At 44.7% G+C, this 16219-nt stretch overlaps 1 protein-coding gene across 2 annotated transcripts in view; it reads right to left on the bottom strand.

Moving 5' to 3' along the window:
* The window catches only part of XPO7 (exportin 7), a 36532-nt gene that overhangs the window by 9926 nt on the left and 10387 nt on the right, over positions 1–16219 (bottom strand). The window contains exons 5-18 of one of the 2 annotated variants that reach the window (XM_033081352.2): positions 15527–15619; positions 14156–14260; positions 12926–13091; positions 11833–11906; positions 10897–11016; positions 10127–10273; positions 8870–9042; positions 7927–8120; positions 6187–6292; positions 4839–4974; positions 3324–3397; positions 2102–2182; positions 1146–1209; positions 209–317 (exon numbers count right to left, since the gene is read on the bottom strand). In XM_033081352.2, coding sequence (XP_032937243.1) covers positions 209–317; positions 1146–1209; positions 2102–2182; positions 3324–3397; positions 4839–4974; positions 6187–6292; positions 7927–8120; positions 8870–9042; positions 10127–10273; positions 10897–11016; positions 11833–11906; positions 12926–13091; positions 14156–14260; positions 15527–15619 — 1642 coding nt within the window. The remainder of the gene's footprint in view (positions 1–208; positions 318–1145; positions 1210–2101; positions 2183–3323; positions 3398–4838; positions 4975–6186; positions 6293–7926; positions 8121–8869; positions 9043–10126; positions 10274–10896; positions 11017–11832; positions 11907–12925; positions 13092–14155; positions 14261–15526; positions 15620–16219) is intronic. The other variant, XM_033081353.2, reaches the window with a different exon arrangement.

Below are 16219 nucleotides of genomic sequence, written 5' to 3'. Positions count from 1 at the left end.
TTCCATCCTCAAATCTTGGTGGGATGGGAAAAACAGATCCCAAATTTTGGGATGGAAAAACATCTCCCCATTTTTATTCTCAGCATTCCCACTTCCCATTTTCCTTCTCCCACCCCAAGCCCCCTTTCCTGGTGAAGCTCCAGCTCCCCAAATCCCAGATCCCAGATCCCAAAACTCTGGAATTCTGCTGGAATTCCTGGAGAATCACCTAAATCCACCATGAGGAGCCGGCCCAGGGCCGTGTAGAAGGTGGTGCGGCAGCGCATGTCCGTCAGGTTGGACTGGTTGTTGATGCCCAGGAAGGAAAAGTGCTCGCTCTGGAAAAGGGAAAATCATCCCTGAGCCCCAGGAATCCCTGGAAAATATCCTGGGGATGCCTGGAAAACATCCTGAACTCCAGGAATGCTTGGAAATCATCCCTGAACTCCAGGAATCCCTGGAAAACATCTCAGGAATGCCTGGAAAACATCCCTGATCTCCAGGAATTCAGGGAAAACCTCCTGGGAACTCCATGAATGCCTGGAAATATTCCCTAACTCCAGGAATTCCTGGAAAATATGCTGGGAATGCCAGGAATGCCTGAAAACAATCCTGGAATTGCCTGGAAATCATCCCTGAACTCCAGGAATTCCTGGAAAATATCCTGGAATTACTGGAAAACCTCCAGGAATTCATGGAAAATACCTTGGGAATGCCAGGCAAACATTCCCTAACTCCAGGAATGCCTGGAACACATCCTGGGAATTCCAGGAATGCCTGGAAATATTCCCTAACTCCAGGAATTCCTGGAAAACATCCCTGAACTGAAGGAATTCCTGGAAAACCTCTTTGGGAATGCCTGGGGAACACCACAGGATGGAATCCCAACCTCAAATCCCAACCTCCCCCAATCCCAGGCTGCTCCAAACCTGGGAATTCTCTGGGAATTCACTGGGAATGAGCCTGGATTCCAGGGAGAGCAGAAATCCTTCGGGAACGGGGAGCGCCACCAAACCCCAACCCCATAAAACCAAAAAATCCCTACAAAAAAACCCCAAAAACCCCAAAATCTCTCTCCTCCAGCAGCTCAGGAACTCAGAGAGAAGATGGAATTCCAAAGGGATCCAGGAGTGGGAATTTTTCCTGGGAATGAGGGCGGGGCTCACCGTGTGGTTGTTGAGCATGAACTGCACGGCGCTGAGCTTCACCAGCTTCCGCACGCTGCTGTACGTGCAGGGCGTCAAGGAAGCAGCAGAATTCCCAAAATCCCCCAAATCCCCAGGAAAACAATTCTGGGAATGGGCTGGGAAAATAGGATTGGGTCTGGAGTATTCCAAAAATTGGGATTTTTTTGTTTTTTGTTTTTTTTTGTTTTTTTTTTTTTGTTTACTCAAGAATCAGACAAATTGTGCAAGTCTCAGCTTGGGGAAAGTCAGGGTCTGGAATTTGTGGAATTCCTGGAATTGATGGAACTTGTGGAATTCCTGGAATTCCCAGAAAATGACTTCCAGGGAGAACGGAATTGTGCCTGCATTATTCAGGAACTGTGGAATTTTCTGTTTGGCTCTCAATAAATTGGGAATTCTCTCCTGTTTTTTCAAGGAAAACCCAAATTGTGCAAATCTTGTCTTGGGGAAAAACTCTGGGTCTGGAATTCCTGAAATTCCTGAAAATTATGGAATTCCTGGAAAATCACTTCCAGAGCCAGGCTGGAAAATGGGATTGTGCCTGGATTATTCAGGAATTTGGGAATTCTGTTTGGTTCTCAATAAATTCAGAATTTTGTCCCGTTTTTTCAAGGAAAACCCAAATTGTGCAAATCTTGTCTTGGGGAAAAACTCTGGGTGTGGAACTCCTGGAATTCTTGAAACCTGTGGAATTCTTGAAATTCCTGGAACTTCTGGAATCCCTGAAAAACCACCAGCCTGCCTGGAATGCAACACCCAACTTCAAGAACAAAACCCAACGTTCCCTGAGCCTCTCCCACCCTCTCCTCTCCCCATTCCCAAAATTCCAGGGGGAAAAAAAAAATCAGGAATCTGCTCCAGGTGCCATTCCAGCAGAAGTCTGGGATGATTTTCCCTTTTCCCAGGAATTTTGGGAGCCCTTCCCAAAAGGATATCCAATGGAGAGGTCGTTGAGCAGCTGCAGAGTCTTGGAGGTGATCGGCTCGCAGCGACCCCAGTACTTCAGGTTGGTGATGCTGGGGAGGAAAAACAGGAGCAGAGAGAATTTTCTGGGATTTTCTGGAATTTTCCAAGGAATTCTGGTGGGATTTTTTCAGGTTTTTGTTCTCCCAGACAGCACGAGGCAGAAAAATGGGAATAAAAAACATCAGGGTTGTGTTTGGGGAAATTGGGATTGGGGGTGTTGGGGATCAGCTGGAATTCTGGGGGTTAAATAATGGATAAAAATGAATAAAATAATGGAGAAAATTGATTTAAAATTGATTAAATGGATTACAAAATGATAAAATGGATTTTGGTGGAGTTTTGAGGGATTTGTGGAATTTTTGGTGGATTTTTTTTAAAATTTTGGTGGAATTGGTGAAATTTGTTTTGGTGAAGCTGTTGTGGGATTTGTGGAATTTGAGTGGAAATTTCTTTGTGGAATTTGTGTGGAATGCGTAGAATTTCAGTGAAATTTTGGGATGAATGTGGGGAATTTTTGGTGGAATCTGTGTGGAATTTGTGTGGATTCTTTGGCATTTAGGCAGATTTTTAAATGGAATTTTTTGTGCATTTCTGTGGAATTTTGTGTGGAATTTTTGTGGAATTTGGGTGGATTTTTTTGTTAATTTCTCAGGAATTTGGTGGAATTTTTGCGGAATTTTTGTGGAATTTGTGTGGAATTTGGTGGAATTTGGGTGGAATTTTTTGTGCATTTCTGTGGAATTTGTTGGAATTTTTGTGGAATTTGGATGGAACATTTTGTGAACTTCTGTGGAATTCTGTGTGGAATCTGTGTGGAATCTGTGTGGAATTTGTGTGGAATTTTTGGCATTTAGGCAGATTTTTAAATGGAATTTTTTGTGAATTTCTGAGGCATTTGGTGGAATTTTGTGTGGAATTTGGATGGAATTTTTTGTGAATTTCTGTGGAATTTTGTGTGGAATTCTGTGCGGATTTTTTGGCATTTAGGCAAATTTTTAATGAAATTTTTTGTGAATTTCTCTGGAATTTTTGTACAACCTGTGGAATTCCCGTGGAATTCTGATGGAATTGTGGTGCCCTCCCTAACCCTGCTCCCCCCTGGATCCCCCCCAATTCCCAACCCCCCTGAGCTCTGTTTCCCCGCCGGGAATTCCCGAAATCCCCGGAATTTCCGGAACTTTCCCCACTCACATCTTGCCAATGAAGACGCTCAGCACCATGGTCTCGTCGTTCAGCCCCAGCACCTCGGAGAGCCTCCGGTACAGCTGCCAAAAAAACCCAAAATCAGGGGAAAAAACCGCTCTAAACCCGCCAGGAAATCCGGGAATTATCCCAAAAATTCCGCTCTGACCCCCGGGATTTCCCCATGGGATGTTTGGGCTGAGCTAAAGGATCTGAATTCTGATTTTGGGGGGGATTTTTCTTCTTTTTATTTGGGATTTTTCCTCTTTTATTTGGGATTTTTCCTCCTTTATTTGGGATTTTTCCCCCCCCATTTTTCCCAATATTCCCAAGAATTCCCAATATTCCTGAATCTGATATTCCCAGTAATTCCCAAGACCAATATTCCAAATAATTCCCAATATTCCCAAGCCCAACATTCCCAAGAATTCCCAATATTCCTGAATCTGATATTCCCAATAATTCCCAAGGCCAATATTTCCAATAATTCCCATTATTTCCAATCCCAATATTCCCAGTAATTCCCAATATTCCCAAGACCACTATTCCCAGTAATTCCCAATATTCCCAAGCCCAATATTCCCAGTAATTCCCAATATTTCCAATCCCAATATTCCCAGTAATTCCCAATGTTCCCAAGTCAAATATTCCCAATAATTCCCATTATTTTCAAAGCAAATATTCCCAGTAATTCCTGATATTCCCAAACCAAATATTCCCAGCAATTTCCAATATTCTCAAACCCAATATTCCCTAGAATTCCCAATAATCCTGAATCTGATATTCCCAATATTCCCAAGTCAAATATTCCCAGTAATTCCTGATATTCCCAAAGCCAATATTCCCAATAATTCCTGATGTTCCCAAACCAAATATTCCCAGTAATTTCCAATATTCACAAGGCAAATATTCCCAGTAATTCCCAATATTCCCAAGCCTAATATTCCCTAGAATTCCCAATATTTCCAAGTCAAATAGTCCCAAGAATTCCCAATATTCCTGAATCTGATATTCCCAATATTCCCAAGTCAAATATTCCCAGTAATTCCCAAGGCAAATATTCCCAGCAATTCCCAATATTCCCAATAATTCCTCATATTCCAAGGTCAAATATTCCCAATAATTTCCAATATTCTCAAACCCAACATTCCCAAGAATTCCCAATATTCCTGAATCTGATATTCCCAATATTCCCAAGTCAAATATTCCCAGTAATTCCCAAGGCCAATATTCCCAGCAATTCCCAATATTCCCAACAATTCCTCATATTCCCAAGTCAAATATTCCCAATAATTTCCAATATTCTCAATATTGCCAAGTGAAATATTCCCAATAATTCCCAATATTCTCAAGGCCAATATTGCCAGGAGCGCCCCGGAATTCTGGGTGTTCTAGGTGCTATTCCAGCTGTTATTCCAGCTGTTATTCCAGCTGTTCCAGGTGCTATTCCAGCTGTTATTCCAGCTGTTCCAGCTGCTGTTCCAGCTGTTCCAGGTGCTGTCCCAGGTGCTGTCCCGGCCGTACCTTGGAGGATTTCTGCACCTGGTCCCCGATGTAGATCTTGCGGAACTGCTCGAAGAAGCTGAGCATGGCCAGCTCCAGCTTCTCATTGCCCGCCTGCGCCAGGCGCGAGTCCGTCAGGTTCATCAGCTGCAGCACCCTGCCGGGGGGAAGGATGGGGAAAAATGGGAAAATGGGGAAATGGGGGAGAAAAGGGGGAAAATTGGGAAAATAGTGGGAAAAATGGGGAGAAAAGGGGGAAAAAAGGGGGGAAAAGGAGGGAGGGAAATGAAAGAAAAGGAGAGAAAATTCCAAATGATTCCCAATATTTCCAATTCCAGTAATTCTCAATATTTCAAAATATTTCCAAGTTAAATATTCCCAATATTTCCAAGCCAAATAATTCCAAAAAATTCCCAGTATTTCCAAGTCAAATATTCCCAATGATTCCCAATATTTCTGAATCAAATATTCCCAGTAATTCCTGATATTCCCAAATCAAGTATTCTCTGGAATTCCCCGTATTTCCAAACCAAATATTCCCAAGAATTCCCAATATTTTCAAGCCCAATATTCTGAATAATTACAAGTATTCCTGAGTCCAATATTCCCAATAATTTTCAATATTCCCAAGCCAAATAGTCCCTAGAATTCCTAATATTCTTGAATCTGATATTCCCAATAACTCCCAAATCAAATATTCCCAGTAATTTCCAATATTTCCAAGTCAAATATTCCTGGTAACTCCCAGTATTTCCAACCCAATATTCCCAGTAATTCCCAATATTCCTGAATCTGATATTCCCAAGAATTCCTGATATTCCCAAGGCAGATATTCCCAATAACTTCCAATATTTCCATGTCCAATATTCCCAAGAATTCCCAATAATTCCCAGTGCTTCCCAGCAAATATTCTGAATAATTCCAAGTATTCCCGAGTCAAATACTCCTAATCATTTCCAATTTTCCCAAGCCAAATATTCCCAATAATTCCCAGTATTCCCAAACCAAATATTCCCAGTAATTCCCAATATTCCCAAAACCAGTATTCCCAGTAATTCCCAATATTCCCAGTAATTCCCAATATTCCCAAGCCCAATATTCCCAGGAATTCCCAATATTTCCAAGACCAATATTCCCAGGAATTCCCAATATTCCCAGGAATTCCCAATATTCCTCAGGCCAATATTCCCAGGAATTCCCAATATTCCCAATAATTCCCAATATTCCAAATAATTCCCAATATTCCCAGGAATTCCCAGCATTTCCCATAACTGATTCCCATTTCCCTGCCCCTCTCTACCCCTCCTGAGCCATTCCTGGTTTTCCATTCCCAGATTTCCCGGGAATTCCGGGCTGAGGAGGAGCTCACCTGCACACCAGCTCCCCGTCCATGGCGTCCTGCTCGTCCGTGCTGGCAAACGACACGCGGCCGCCGATGACCGCGCCGATGATGTACACCAGCCACGTCAGCCGCCCTGGGAACACGGGAGTGATGGGATTGGGGGGTTTATGGGATCCATGGGATTGATGGGATCCATGGGATCCATGGCATTGATGGGATGGGATTGATGGGATCCATGGGATCGATGGGATTGATGGGATGGGATTGATGGGACGGCGCCGATGATGTACACCAGCCACGTCAGCCGCCCTGGGAACACGGGATTGGGGGTTTATGGGATCCATGGGATTGGTGGGATTTATGAGATTGATGGGATCCTTGGGATTGATGGGATTGATGGAATGGGATCCATGGGATTGATGGGATGGCGTCAATGATGTACACCAGCCACGTCAGGCGCCCTGGGGACACAGGATTGGGGGTTTATGGGATCCATGGGATCCATGGGATTGATGGGATGGGATCCATGGGATCCATGGGTCTGACAGGATGGGATTGATGGGATCCATGGGATTGATGGGATGGGATGGGATTGATGGGATCCATGGGATTGATGGGATGGGATTGATGGCATTCATGGGATCAATGGGATCCATGGGACAGATGGATTCCATTGGATTGATGGGATTGATGGGATCCATGGGATTGATGGGATTGATGGGATGGGATCCATGGGATTGATGGGATCCATGGGATTGATGGAACGGGATCCATGGGATTATGGGATCCATGGCATCCATGGGACTGATGGGATTGATGGGATCCATGGGATTGATGGGATGGGATTGATGGCATTCATGGGATCAATGGGGTCCATGGGACAGATGGATTCCATGGGATTGATGGGATTGATGGGATTGATGGGATCCATGGGATTGATGGGATCCATGGGATTGATGGGATGGGATTGATGGGATTGATGGGATCCATGGGACTGATGGGATGGTGCCAATGATGCACACCAGCCTCATCAGGCCTCCTACGGAAATATGGGGATTTGGTGGGATTATGGGATTGATGGGATTGATGGGATCCATGGCATTGATGGGATTGATGGGATGATGCCGATGATGTAAACCAGCCACGTCAGGCACCTTGGGGACACACGGGTTTCATGGGATCCATGGGATGAGATTGATGGGATTTGGGATGGGATTTTTGGGATTTGGGATGGGATTGATGGGATTCACCGACCTTCCTGCATGGCCACGTCCATGGGGCTGGCATTGGTACTCTGGGATGGGATTTGGGATGGGATTTTTGGGATTTGGGATGGGACTGATGGGATTTGGGATGGGATTTTTGGGATTTGGGATGGGATTGATGGGATTTGGGATGGGACTGATGGGACTCACTGACCTTCCTGCACAGCCACGTCCATGGGGCTGGCGCTGGCGCTCTGGGATGGGATTTGGGATGGGATTGATGGGATTTGGGATGGGATTTTTGGGATTTGGGATGGGATTGATGGGATTTGGGATGGGACTGATGGGACTCACTGACCTTCCTGCACAGCCACGTCCATGGGGCTGGCATTGGCACTCTGGGATGGGATTTGGGATGGGATTTTTGGGATTTGGGATGGGACTGATGGGACTCACTGACCTTCCTGCACAGCCACGTCCATGGGGCTGGCATTGGCACTCTGGGATGGGATTTGGGATGGGATTTTTGGGATTTGGGATGGGACTGATGGGACTCACTGACCTTCCTGCACAGCCACGTCCATGGGGCTGGCGCTGGCGCTCTGCAGCAGCTCCTGGTAGGACTGGGCAGCCTGGTCGAAGAGCTGCACCAGCAGCGCACACGTCTTCTCGTACTCGCAGCGCCCGATGGTGGAGAGCTGGTCCAGCTGCTGCTGCACCAGCCCCGTGTCCTCCAGAGGGTCCTCCAGGCCATCCCTGGGACAAGGATGTGGAAAATGGAGCAGTGAGTGCCAGCAATCCCTGCTCTGGGAGCTGCAGAATTGGAATTCACAGCATTCCGAAACGCTTTGGGTTGGGAAGAGCAACACTTCCCCCAAAATAAATCAATTCTCTCCCAAATAAATCCTTTTCATCCAAAATAAATCCATTTCCCCACAAAATAAATAATTTTTCTCCCCACGTAAATCCATTTATCCCATATAAATCTGTTTGCTCCCAAATGAATCCATTCTTCCCCCAAATAAATCCAGTTTAGCTCAGTTCCTTTCACTGCTTGCCAAATTACCCAGGAATTTCAGGGCACACAGTAGGCAGGAAATTCCCAGAACTTCCAGAGGGAAAAGATAAGGAAAACAAGCCAAGGAGTCAGGATTTGTGTTGTTTGATTTAAGTTTTTCCCACAGAATTTGGCCTGGAAGGAGTTTCAAACTCAGCTTGTTGCACCTTCCACTGGCCTGGTTGCCAAATTACCCAGGAATTTCAGAGCACACTTTTTGAAGCAATTTCCAGAGGGAAAAGAGACAGAAAACAAAGCAAGGACTTAAGATTTGTGCTGTTTGATTTGAGTTTTTCCCACAGAATTTGGCCTGGAACATATTTAAATCCCAGCTCCCTCCACCTTCCCACCATTCCCGGCCTGGTTACCCAATCAACCTAAACAAGGAACAACTCCACTTTTCTCACTTTTTCCCCAATTTTTTAGCCAGGAGGATGCCAGGGCTCACCTGAGGATGATGTGCACGGACTCCAGGCGGGAGGTGATGTAGGCCTTGGTCACCTCGGGCGTGTACGTCTCCAGCATGTGCGGCTCCGTGGCCTTGACGTAGGGCACCGAGGCGGCCAGGCGCTGCCACAGGCTCAGCAGGTAGTGCACGCTGTTGGGGGCGAATTCCCAGTGCTTTGGGGAAAAAGAGATGGAAAACAAGGCAGAGAGTCAGGATTTGTGAGGTTTGGTTTGAGGTCTTCCCACAGAATTTGGCCTAGAACGGCTTTAGAGTTCAGTTCTTTCCACCTTGCACTGGCCTGGTTGTCCAATTAACCAGGACCACTGTTGGGAGAGAATTCCCAGTGTTTTAGGGGAAAAAGAGATGGGAAACAAGGCAGGGAGTCAGGATTTGTGGGGTTTGGTTTGAGTTTTTCCCACAGAATTTGGCCTGGAAGGGGTTCAAAGCTCAGTTTGTTGCACCTTGCACTGGCCTAGTTGCCAAATTACCCAGGAATTTCTGAGCACACTGTTGGGGGTGAATTCCCAGAACATCAAGAGGGAAAAAAGAAGGAAAACAAAGCAGGCAATCAGGATTTGTGTGATTTGATGAAAGTTTTTCCCATAGATTTTGGGTTGGAATGCATTTAAAGCTCAGTTCCCTCCACTTTCCATTGGTCTGGCGGTCAAATTAACCAGGAATTTCAGAGCACACTGTTGGGAGTGAATTTTCAGAACTTCCAGAGGGCAAAGAGATGAAAAACAAAACGAAAAGGAAAGAGGAAAAAGGAAAGAGGAAAGAGGAAAGGAAAGGGAAAGGGAAAGGGAAAGGGAAAGGGAAGGGAAGGGAAGGGAAGGGAAGGGAAGGGAAGGGAAGGGAAGGGAAGGGAAGGGAAGGGAAGGGAAGGGAAGGGAAGGGAAGGGAAGGGAAGGGAAGGGAAGGGAAGGGAAGGAAAGGAAAGGAAAGGAAAGGAAAGGAAAGGAAAGGAAAGGAAAGGAAAGGAAAGGAAAGGAAAGGAAAGGAAAGGAAAGGAAAGGAAAGGAAAGGAAAGGAAAGGAAAGGAAAGGAAAGGAAAGGAAAGGAAAGGAAAGGAAAGGAAAGGAAAGGAAAGGAAAGGAAAGGAAAGGAAAGGAAAGGAAAGGAAAGGAAAGGAAAGGAAAGGAAAGGAAAGGAAAGGAAAGGAAAGGAAAGGAAAGGAAAGGAAAGGGGAAAAAGGAAAAAGGAAAAAGGAAAAAGGAAAAAGGAAAAAGGAAAGGAAAAGGAAAAGGGAAGCTGTACCTGCAGGCTGGTGACGGTGAAGTTGGCGATGAGCCGGATCACCTCGGGGTAGTTCTCCACCTTCACCAGCTCTCCCAGCTGGTAATTGCTTTTCAACCGCGCCAGCAGCCGGCAGAACTCGTGGTAATTGTTGGGGTCTGACAAACTCTGAGGGGACAAAGCCAGGAGGGGGAATCAGGAGCAGCTCTGCTGTCCCTCACCCATCTTGGATGGATCATCTCAGAGTTGGAGAGAGCTCAGAGAACAATCCCAACCAATCCCATTAAACCAGGTCAGCAGTTCCCACATTTCCTGGGTTTTGGGTATTTCCAGGGATGTTTCCAGTCCTTAAATTCTCTTCCAGTGGAAAAATTGCTCCTGCAGGAACAATCCCAGGCTGGGATCATATTATATTGCACAGTCTGGTTCTGCTCTAAACCAATCCAAAAGTGCCAACATCACCCAAAAGATGGATGCAGGAAGAAGGAGAAAGAAGGACAGAACACGTCCAGGTTCCTCCATCCTGACCCCAGACCCTTATTATAAACAACCTTAAAAACCTACTTTTTCACCTTATAATAATCTAATTTATACTCTGCTTAATTTTTGTGACTTGTAATTCTTCATGTAAGGGTGGTGATTTTTCCCAGGGGTTGAAATCCAAGGCACAGGGGTTCTGGGCTCTGTGCCAAGGTTCCTAAACCCCCTGCCAGGGTCTGGAATCATCCATAGGGAGGTCCTGGATTCCCCCATTTTTTCCCAGAGGCTCCATCCCCAGCTGCAGCACTCACCTGGGGGTTCTCCAGGATCCGTTTCACTCCATCCACCAGGTGGGACAGGAACTTGGCGCGCTCGGCGTTGTTGAACAGCGAGCGGCGCACGGAGGCGATCTGCACCAAGCACGACAGAACCTGCCAGGAAAAGCAGGAATTAACCCCAAAATTGGGGTGAAAACCAGGAAATGAAGATATTTCCCACTCATGGTACCAGCAGGGATGGAGGTTTGGTGCTGCTGTAAGGACCAGACAGTTCCTTGGTGTCTGCGGCGGAAAAAGAAATCGCAGCACCCAAAGGAAGAGGAAAAAATCCCCAAAATTCCCCAAAATCACCAAAATCCCCAAAATCCCAAAATGATGGAATAGCAGAGGTTGGAAAAGCTCTCCAAGTTTGGCCAGAACCCAATTTCTGATCCTCACTCAGAGCTCTAAGTGCCAGCCCAGGCTGTGGCAGAAAAAGAAATCACAGCACGCAAAGGAAGAGGAAAAAATCCCTAAAATTCCCCAAAATCCTAAAATTCTGGAATTGCAGAGGTTGGAAAAGCTCTCTGAAAATTTCTCCTGAATATTTCAGTCTCCAAATTCAGGATTAGCCACCAGAAAAAGTGAAATTTCCACAGAGAAATTGCTCCTGAAATTCCTCCTTCCCTCCCTGCCTTGTTTTCCCTGAGCTTTAATTAGGGGAATTGTTAATTAGATAAATGGCTAAAAGGGCATTGAACAAAAAATTTTTCCAGAAAAAAAATCCAAATTTTTGTTTTTCTAGAAAAAAATAATCAATATTTTTGTTTTTTCCAGAATAGCTTATCCAAATTTTCATTTTTCCAGAAGAACGAATCCAACTTTTTGTTCTCCCAAACCTTCCAACCTCTCAGCACAAGCTGAACCCTCAGAGATTCCCTGAAACAAAGGAAAATAAAAAATAAAATAAAAAATAAAGGCAGGACTTACCAGAGGAGAAAACGAGGGAGGGATGGAATGATAAAGATCAAAAAACAACTGAAGGGTGGAAGAATCCAAGAATGCTGCAAGAGAAAAGAGAATTTCATTCTTACTTTATCAGGGATTTGGCACAGCAAAGCAAATTCCTGCCAGGATTTTGTGTTTTTAACACAAATTCTCTCCTAGAAATTATTTATGGGAAATCACAGGATTTGAGAATTTTGCAGCTGGGAAGAAGGTGCCAATCATTCCCTAATTTTTTTTTAAAATCCACTTTTCCTGGTTGTTGGAACAAGCCTGAAAGACAAAAAGGGGTTTCAAAAACCAAGAAAAATCACGCAAAAATGAACGAGGTGAGTTTAGGACCAAGTTTAACCTCTGGCTTTGCACTCCTGGGGTTTATTTATGAAAACCTCAGGATCTGAGAATTTTCCAGCTGGGAAAAACGTGCTAAATTACTCCCTAATTTTTTTTTTTAAATCCTTTTTTTCCTGGTTGTTGGAACAAGCCTGAAAGACAAAAAGGGGTTTCAAAAACCAAGAAAAATCACGCAAAAATGAACAAGGTGAGTTTAGGACCGAGTTTAACCTCTGGCTTTGCACTCCTGGGGTTTATTTATGAAAACCACAGGATCTGAGAATTTTCCAGCTGGGAAAAACGTGCTAAATTATTCCCTAATTTTTTTTTTTAAATCCTTTTTTTCCTGGTTGTTGGAACAAGCCTGAAAGACAAAAAGGGGTTTCAAAAACCAAGAAAAATCGAAAAATCGCACAAAAATACACGAGGTGAGTTTAGAACCGAGTTTAACCTCTGGCTTTGCACTCCTGGGCTTTATTTATGAAAACCACAGGATCTGAGAATTTTCCAGCTGGGAAAAAAGTGCTAAATTACTCTCTATTTTTTTTTTTTTAAATCCTTTTTTTCCTGGTTGTTGGAACGAGACGTTAAGGTCCGGATGGGAAAATGACATTTAAAATCAAACAAAAATCCTGCAAAAACGCACGAGGTGAGTTTAGAACCGAGTTTAACCTCTGGCTTTGCACTCCTGGTGTTCATTTATAAAACCCCAAGATGTTGACACTCTGCAGCCCCTCAGGCTGACCTGATCTCCAGCTGGTGGGGATCTGCACCGTGCACAGGTCGTCCGAGGACTCGTCCGTGGAGGTGCCGATGAAGTCGAAGTTCAGGCAGTTGTGGGTGAGCTTGAGCAGCTGCATCAGCAGCCCGTGCTGGCTCTCATCATTCAGGTTCAGGTTCTTGCCTGAAGCCTGCAGCAAAAATGGAATTTGGGAAGGGGAAAAAGGGGGAAAATTGTTCATGGGGGAGTGAGGAGAGGAAGGGTTTTAGGGGAGGGAGGGAGCGGCAGGTGTGGGGTGGAAATTTCTGAATTTTTCCAGTTTAGGAGTAATGGGAGCATTTTAATCTGGTGTAAAAATATCAGGTGTGGGGTAGAAATGGGATTGTGGAGTTTTTCCATCTTAGAAATAACAGGAAATATTTTAATCTGGTGTAAAAATTCCAGGTGTGATTTGGAAATGGGATTGCAGAGTTTTTCCAGTTTAGGAGTAATGGCAGCATTTTAATCTGGTGTAAAAACTCCAGGTGTGGAGTGGAAATGGGATTGTGGAGTTTTCCATTTTAGGAGTAACAGGCAGCATTTTAATCTGGTGTAAAAATTCCAGGTGTGATTTGGAAATGGGATTGTGGAGTTTTCCATTTTAGGAGTAACAGGCAGTATTTAAATCTGGTGTAAAAATTCCAGGTGTGGGTTGGAAATGGGATTGCAGAGTTTTTCCAGTTTAGGAGTAATGGCAGCATTTTAATCTGGTGTAAAAATTCCAGGTGTGGGTTGGAAATGGGATTGTGGAGTTTTCCATTTTAGGAGTAACAGGCAGTATTTAAATCTGGTGTGAAAATTCCAGGTGTGGGTTGGAAATGGGATTTCAGAGTTTTTCCATTTTAGGAATAACAGGCAGCATTCCCATTTTCCTCCCTGAGCTGCACAGGATTGAGGGATTAAAGGATCCAGGAAATCCTGGAATTCTCCTTACACACAAATTCTCTTTTTTGTCTGACAGAAATCCTGTAGTCCCCCTACCAACTCCACCCCTTGAGGTTTCATTCCAAAATCCCAAATTTCATTCCCAAAATCCCAAATTTCCATTCCCAAACCTGAGGTTTCGTTCCCAAAATCCCAAATTTCCATTCCCAACCCCCAAATTTTCACTCCCAAACCCCAAGTTTTCATTCCCACCTCCCAAATATTCCCTCCCAAAATCCCAAATTTTCCCTCCCACCCCCAGAATTCCCTCTCCCCCATCCCCCTGCTGACCTGTTTGAGCAGGCTGCAGGACAGGGTGAAGATGTCGAAGAGCGAGGAGTCGCGGAAGGACGAGGCGATCTTGCGGTGCTTGGTCAGGGGGTGGCTGGAGTCAGCCTGGGGACAGGGGACAGACAGAGGGACAGAGGGACAGGGACAGAGGGACAGACAGGGGGACAGGGACAGAGGGACAGGGACAGAAGGGACAGACAGGGGGACAGACAGGGGGACAGACACAGGGACAGAGGGACAGGGACAGAAGGGACAGACAGGGGGACAGACAGAGGGACAGACACGGGGACAGACAGAGGGACAGAGGGACAGACAGAGGTACAGAGGGGACAGGGACAGAGGGACAGACAGAGGGGACAGGAACAGAGGGACAGAGGGACAGGGACAGAGGGACAGGGACAGAGGGACAGGGACAGAAGGGACAGACAGAGGTACAGAGGGGACAGGGACAGAGGGACAGGGACAGAGGGACAGGGACAGAAGGGACAGACAGAGGGACAGGGACAGGGGGACAGACAGGGGGACAGACAGGGGGACAGACAGAGGGACAGAGGGACAGACAGAGGGACAGACAGGGGGACAGACAGAGGGACAGACAGGGGGACAGAGGGACAGACAGAGGGACAGAGGGACAGACAGAGGGACAGGGACAGAGGGACAGGGGGACAGGGACAGGAGGACAGAGGGACAGGGACAGAAGGGACAGAGGGACAGAGGGACAGACACAGGACAGACATCGGGCTCAGCCCCTGCCAGCAGGAGCAGCAGGAGCCCGAGGAGCCTCCCCAGCCCTGCCAGGGTGAATCCAGCCCTGGGGGCATCCCCAGTTTATTCCCAATCCATTCCCAATTTATTCCAAATCCATTCCAAATTCATTCCAAATTTAGTCTCAATCCATTCCCAATTTATTCCAAATCTATTCCAAATTCATTCCAAATTTAGTCTCAATTTATTCCCAATTTATTCCCAATTAATTCCCAATTCATTCCCAATTTATTTCCAATTCATTCCTAATTTATTCCCAATTTATTCCCAATTCATCCCCAGTTTATCAAAAAATCTGAAAAAAACCTCAAAAAAACTCCAAAAAATCCGAAAAACCCCCCCAAAAAATCTGAAAAAACCCCCCAAAAAATCCCAAAAACCCCCAAAAAATCAGAAAAAAAAAACCCCAAAATTCCAATAAACTCCCCAAAAAATCTGAAAAAAAAAAACCCAAAAAATCTGGAAAAATCCCAAAAAACCTCAAATCCCCCCCAAAAAAAATAAAATCCAAAAAAAATCCCAAAAATCCCCCCAGCCAGAACCACTCCAAACAACCCCCAGAGAAGGCAGGACACGACAAAATGAAGGAGAAAATGGGACACTTACTTCACTGAGGAAGGCTGGAGCACTTACTTGATTAATCTCATTGGTTAATTGGGACAGGATTGTCACTCCTATGATGCAGTGCTCGACACTGTCCTGGGGAGGCAAAGGCACAGCTTGGGTTGGGCAAAAAAATCGTTTTTTTAATGTTTTTTTAAAATTGGAAAAATTGGCCAGAAAGGATTTAATAATCCCTATTAAAATAAAAAAAAATTAAAATTTCTTATTAAATCCTTATTAAAATTTAAAAAAAATAAAATTTATTATTAAATCTTTATTAAAATTTACAAAATTACTATTAAATCCTTACTAAAATTTTTAAAAAATAAACAAAAAAACTTTTTAAAAAATTGAGTTTTTTGGGGAGGTTGATTTGATTTGAAAGAATGGATGGAGGAAGTTAAAAAAAATTCCAGGAATATCCACGGGGTGGATTTGAGTTTGGAAAAAGTGGATCCAAAATCTGGGAGCATCCAGGAACAATTCCCAGAAATTTTTAAGGAGCTAAATAAGAAATGTAATTTCCATGGATGGAAATGGGAAAAAAAAAAGGAAAAAAATCCTGAATTTTCCACCCATCCATGGAAAAAAATCCATCCATGGGGAATTGGGAAAAGAAGGATCCAAAATATGGGATTATTCAGGAACAATTTTTTGCTCCCTGAAATAAATTCCCTGCTCCCAGAATTTTTCAGG

The sequence above is a fragment of the Catharus ustulatus genome, chromosome 27, assembly GCF_009819885.2.
Source record: "Catharus ustulatus isolate bCatUst1 chromosome 27, bCatUst1.pri.v2, whole genome shotgun sequence".
NCBI classification, from domain to species: domain Eukaryota; kingdom Metazoa; phylum Chordata; class Aves; order Passeriformes; family Turdidae; genus Catharus; species Catharus ustulatus.
Note: the sequence above shows the minus strand (reverse complement) of the source record. Positions and strands in the feature narration are given on the sequence as shown.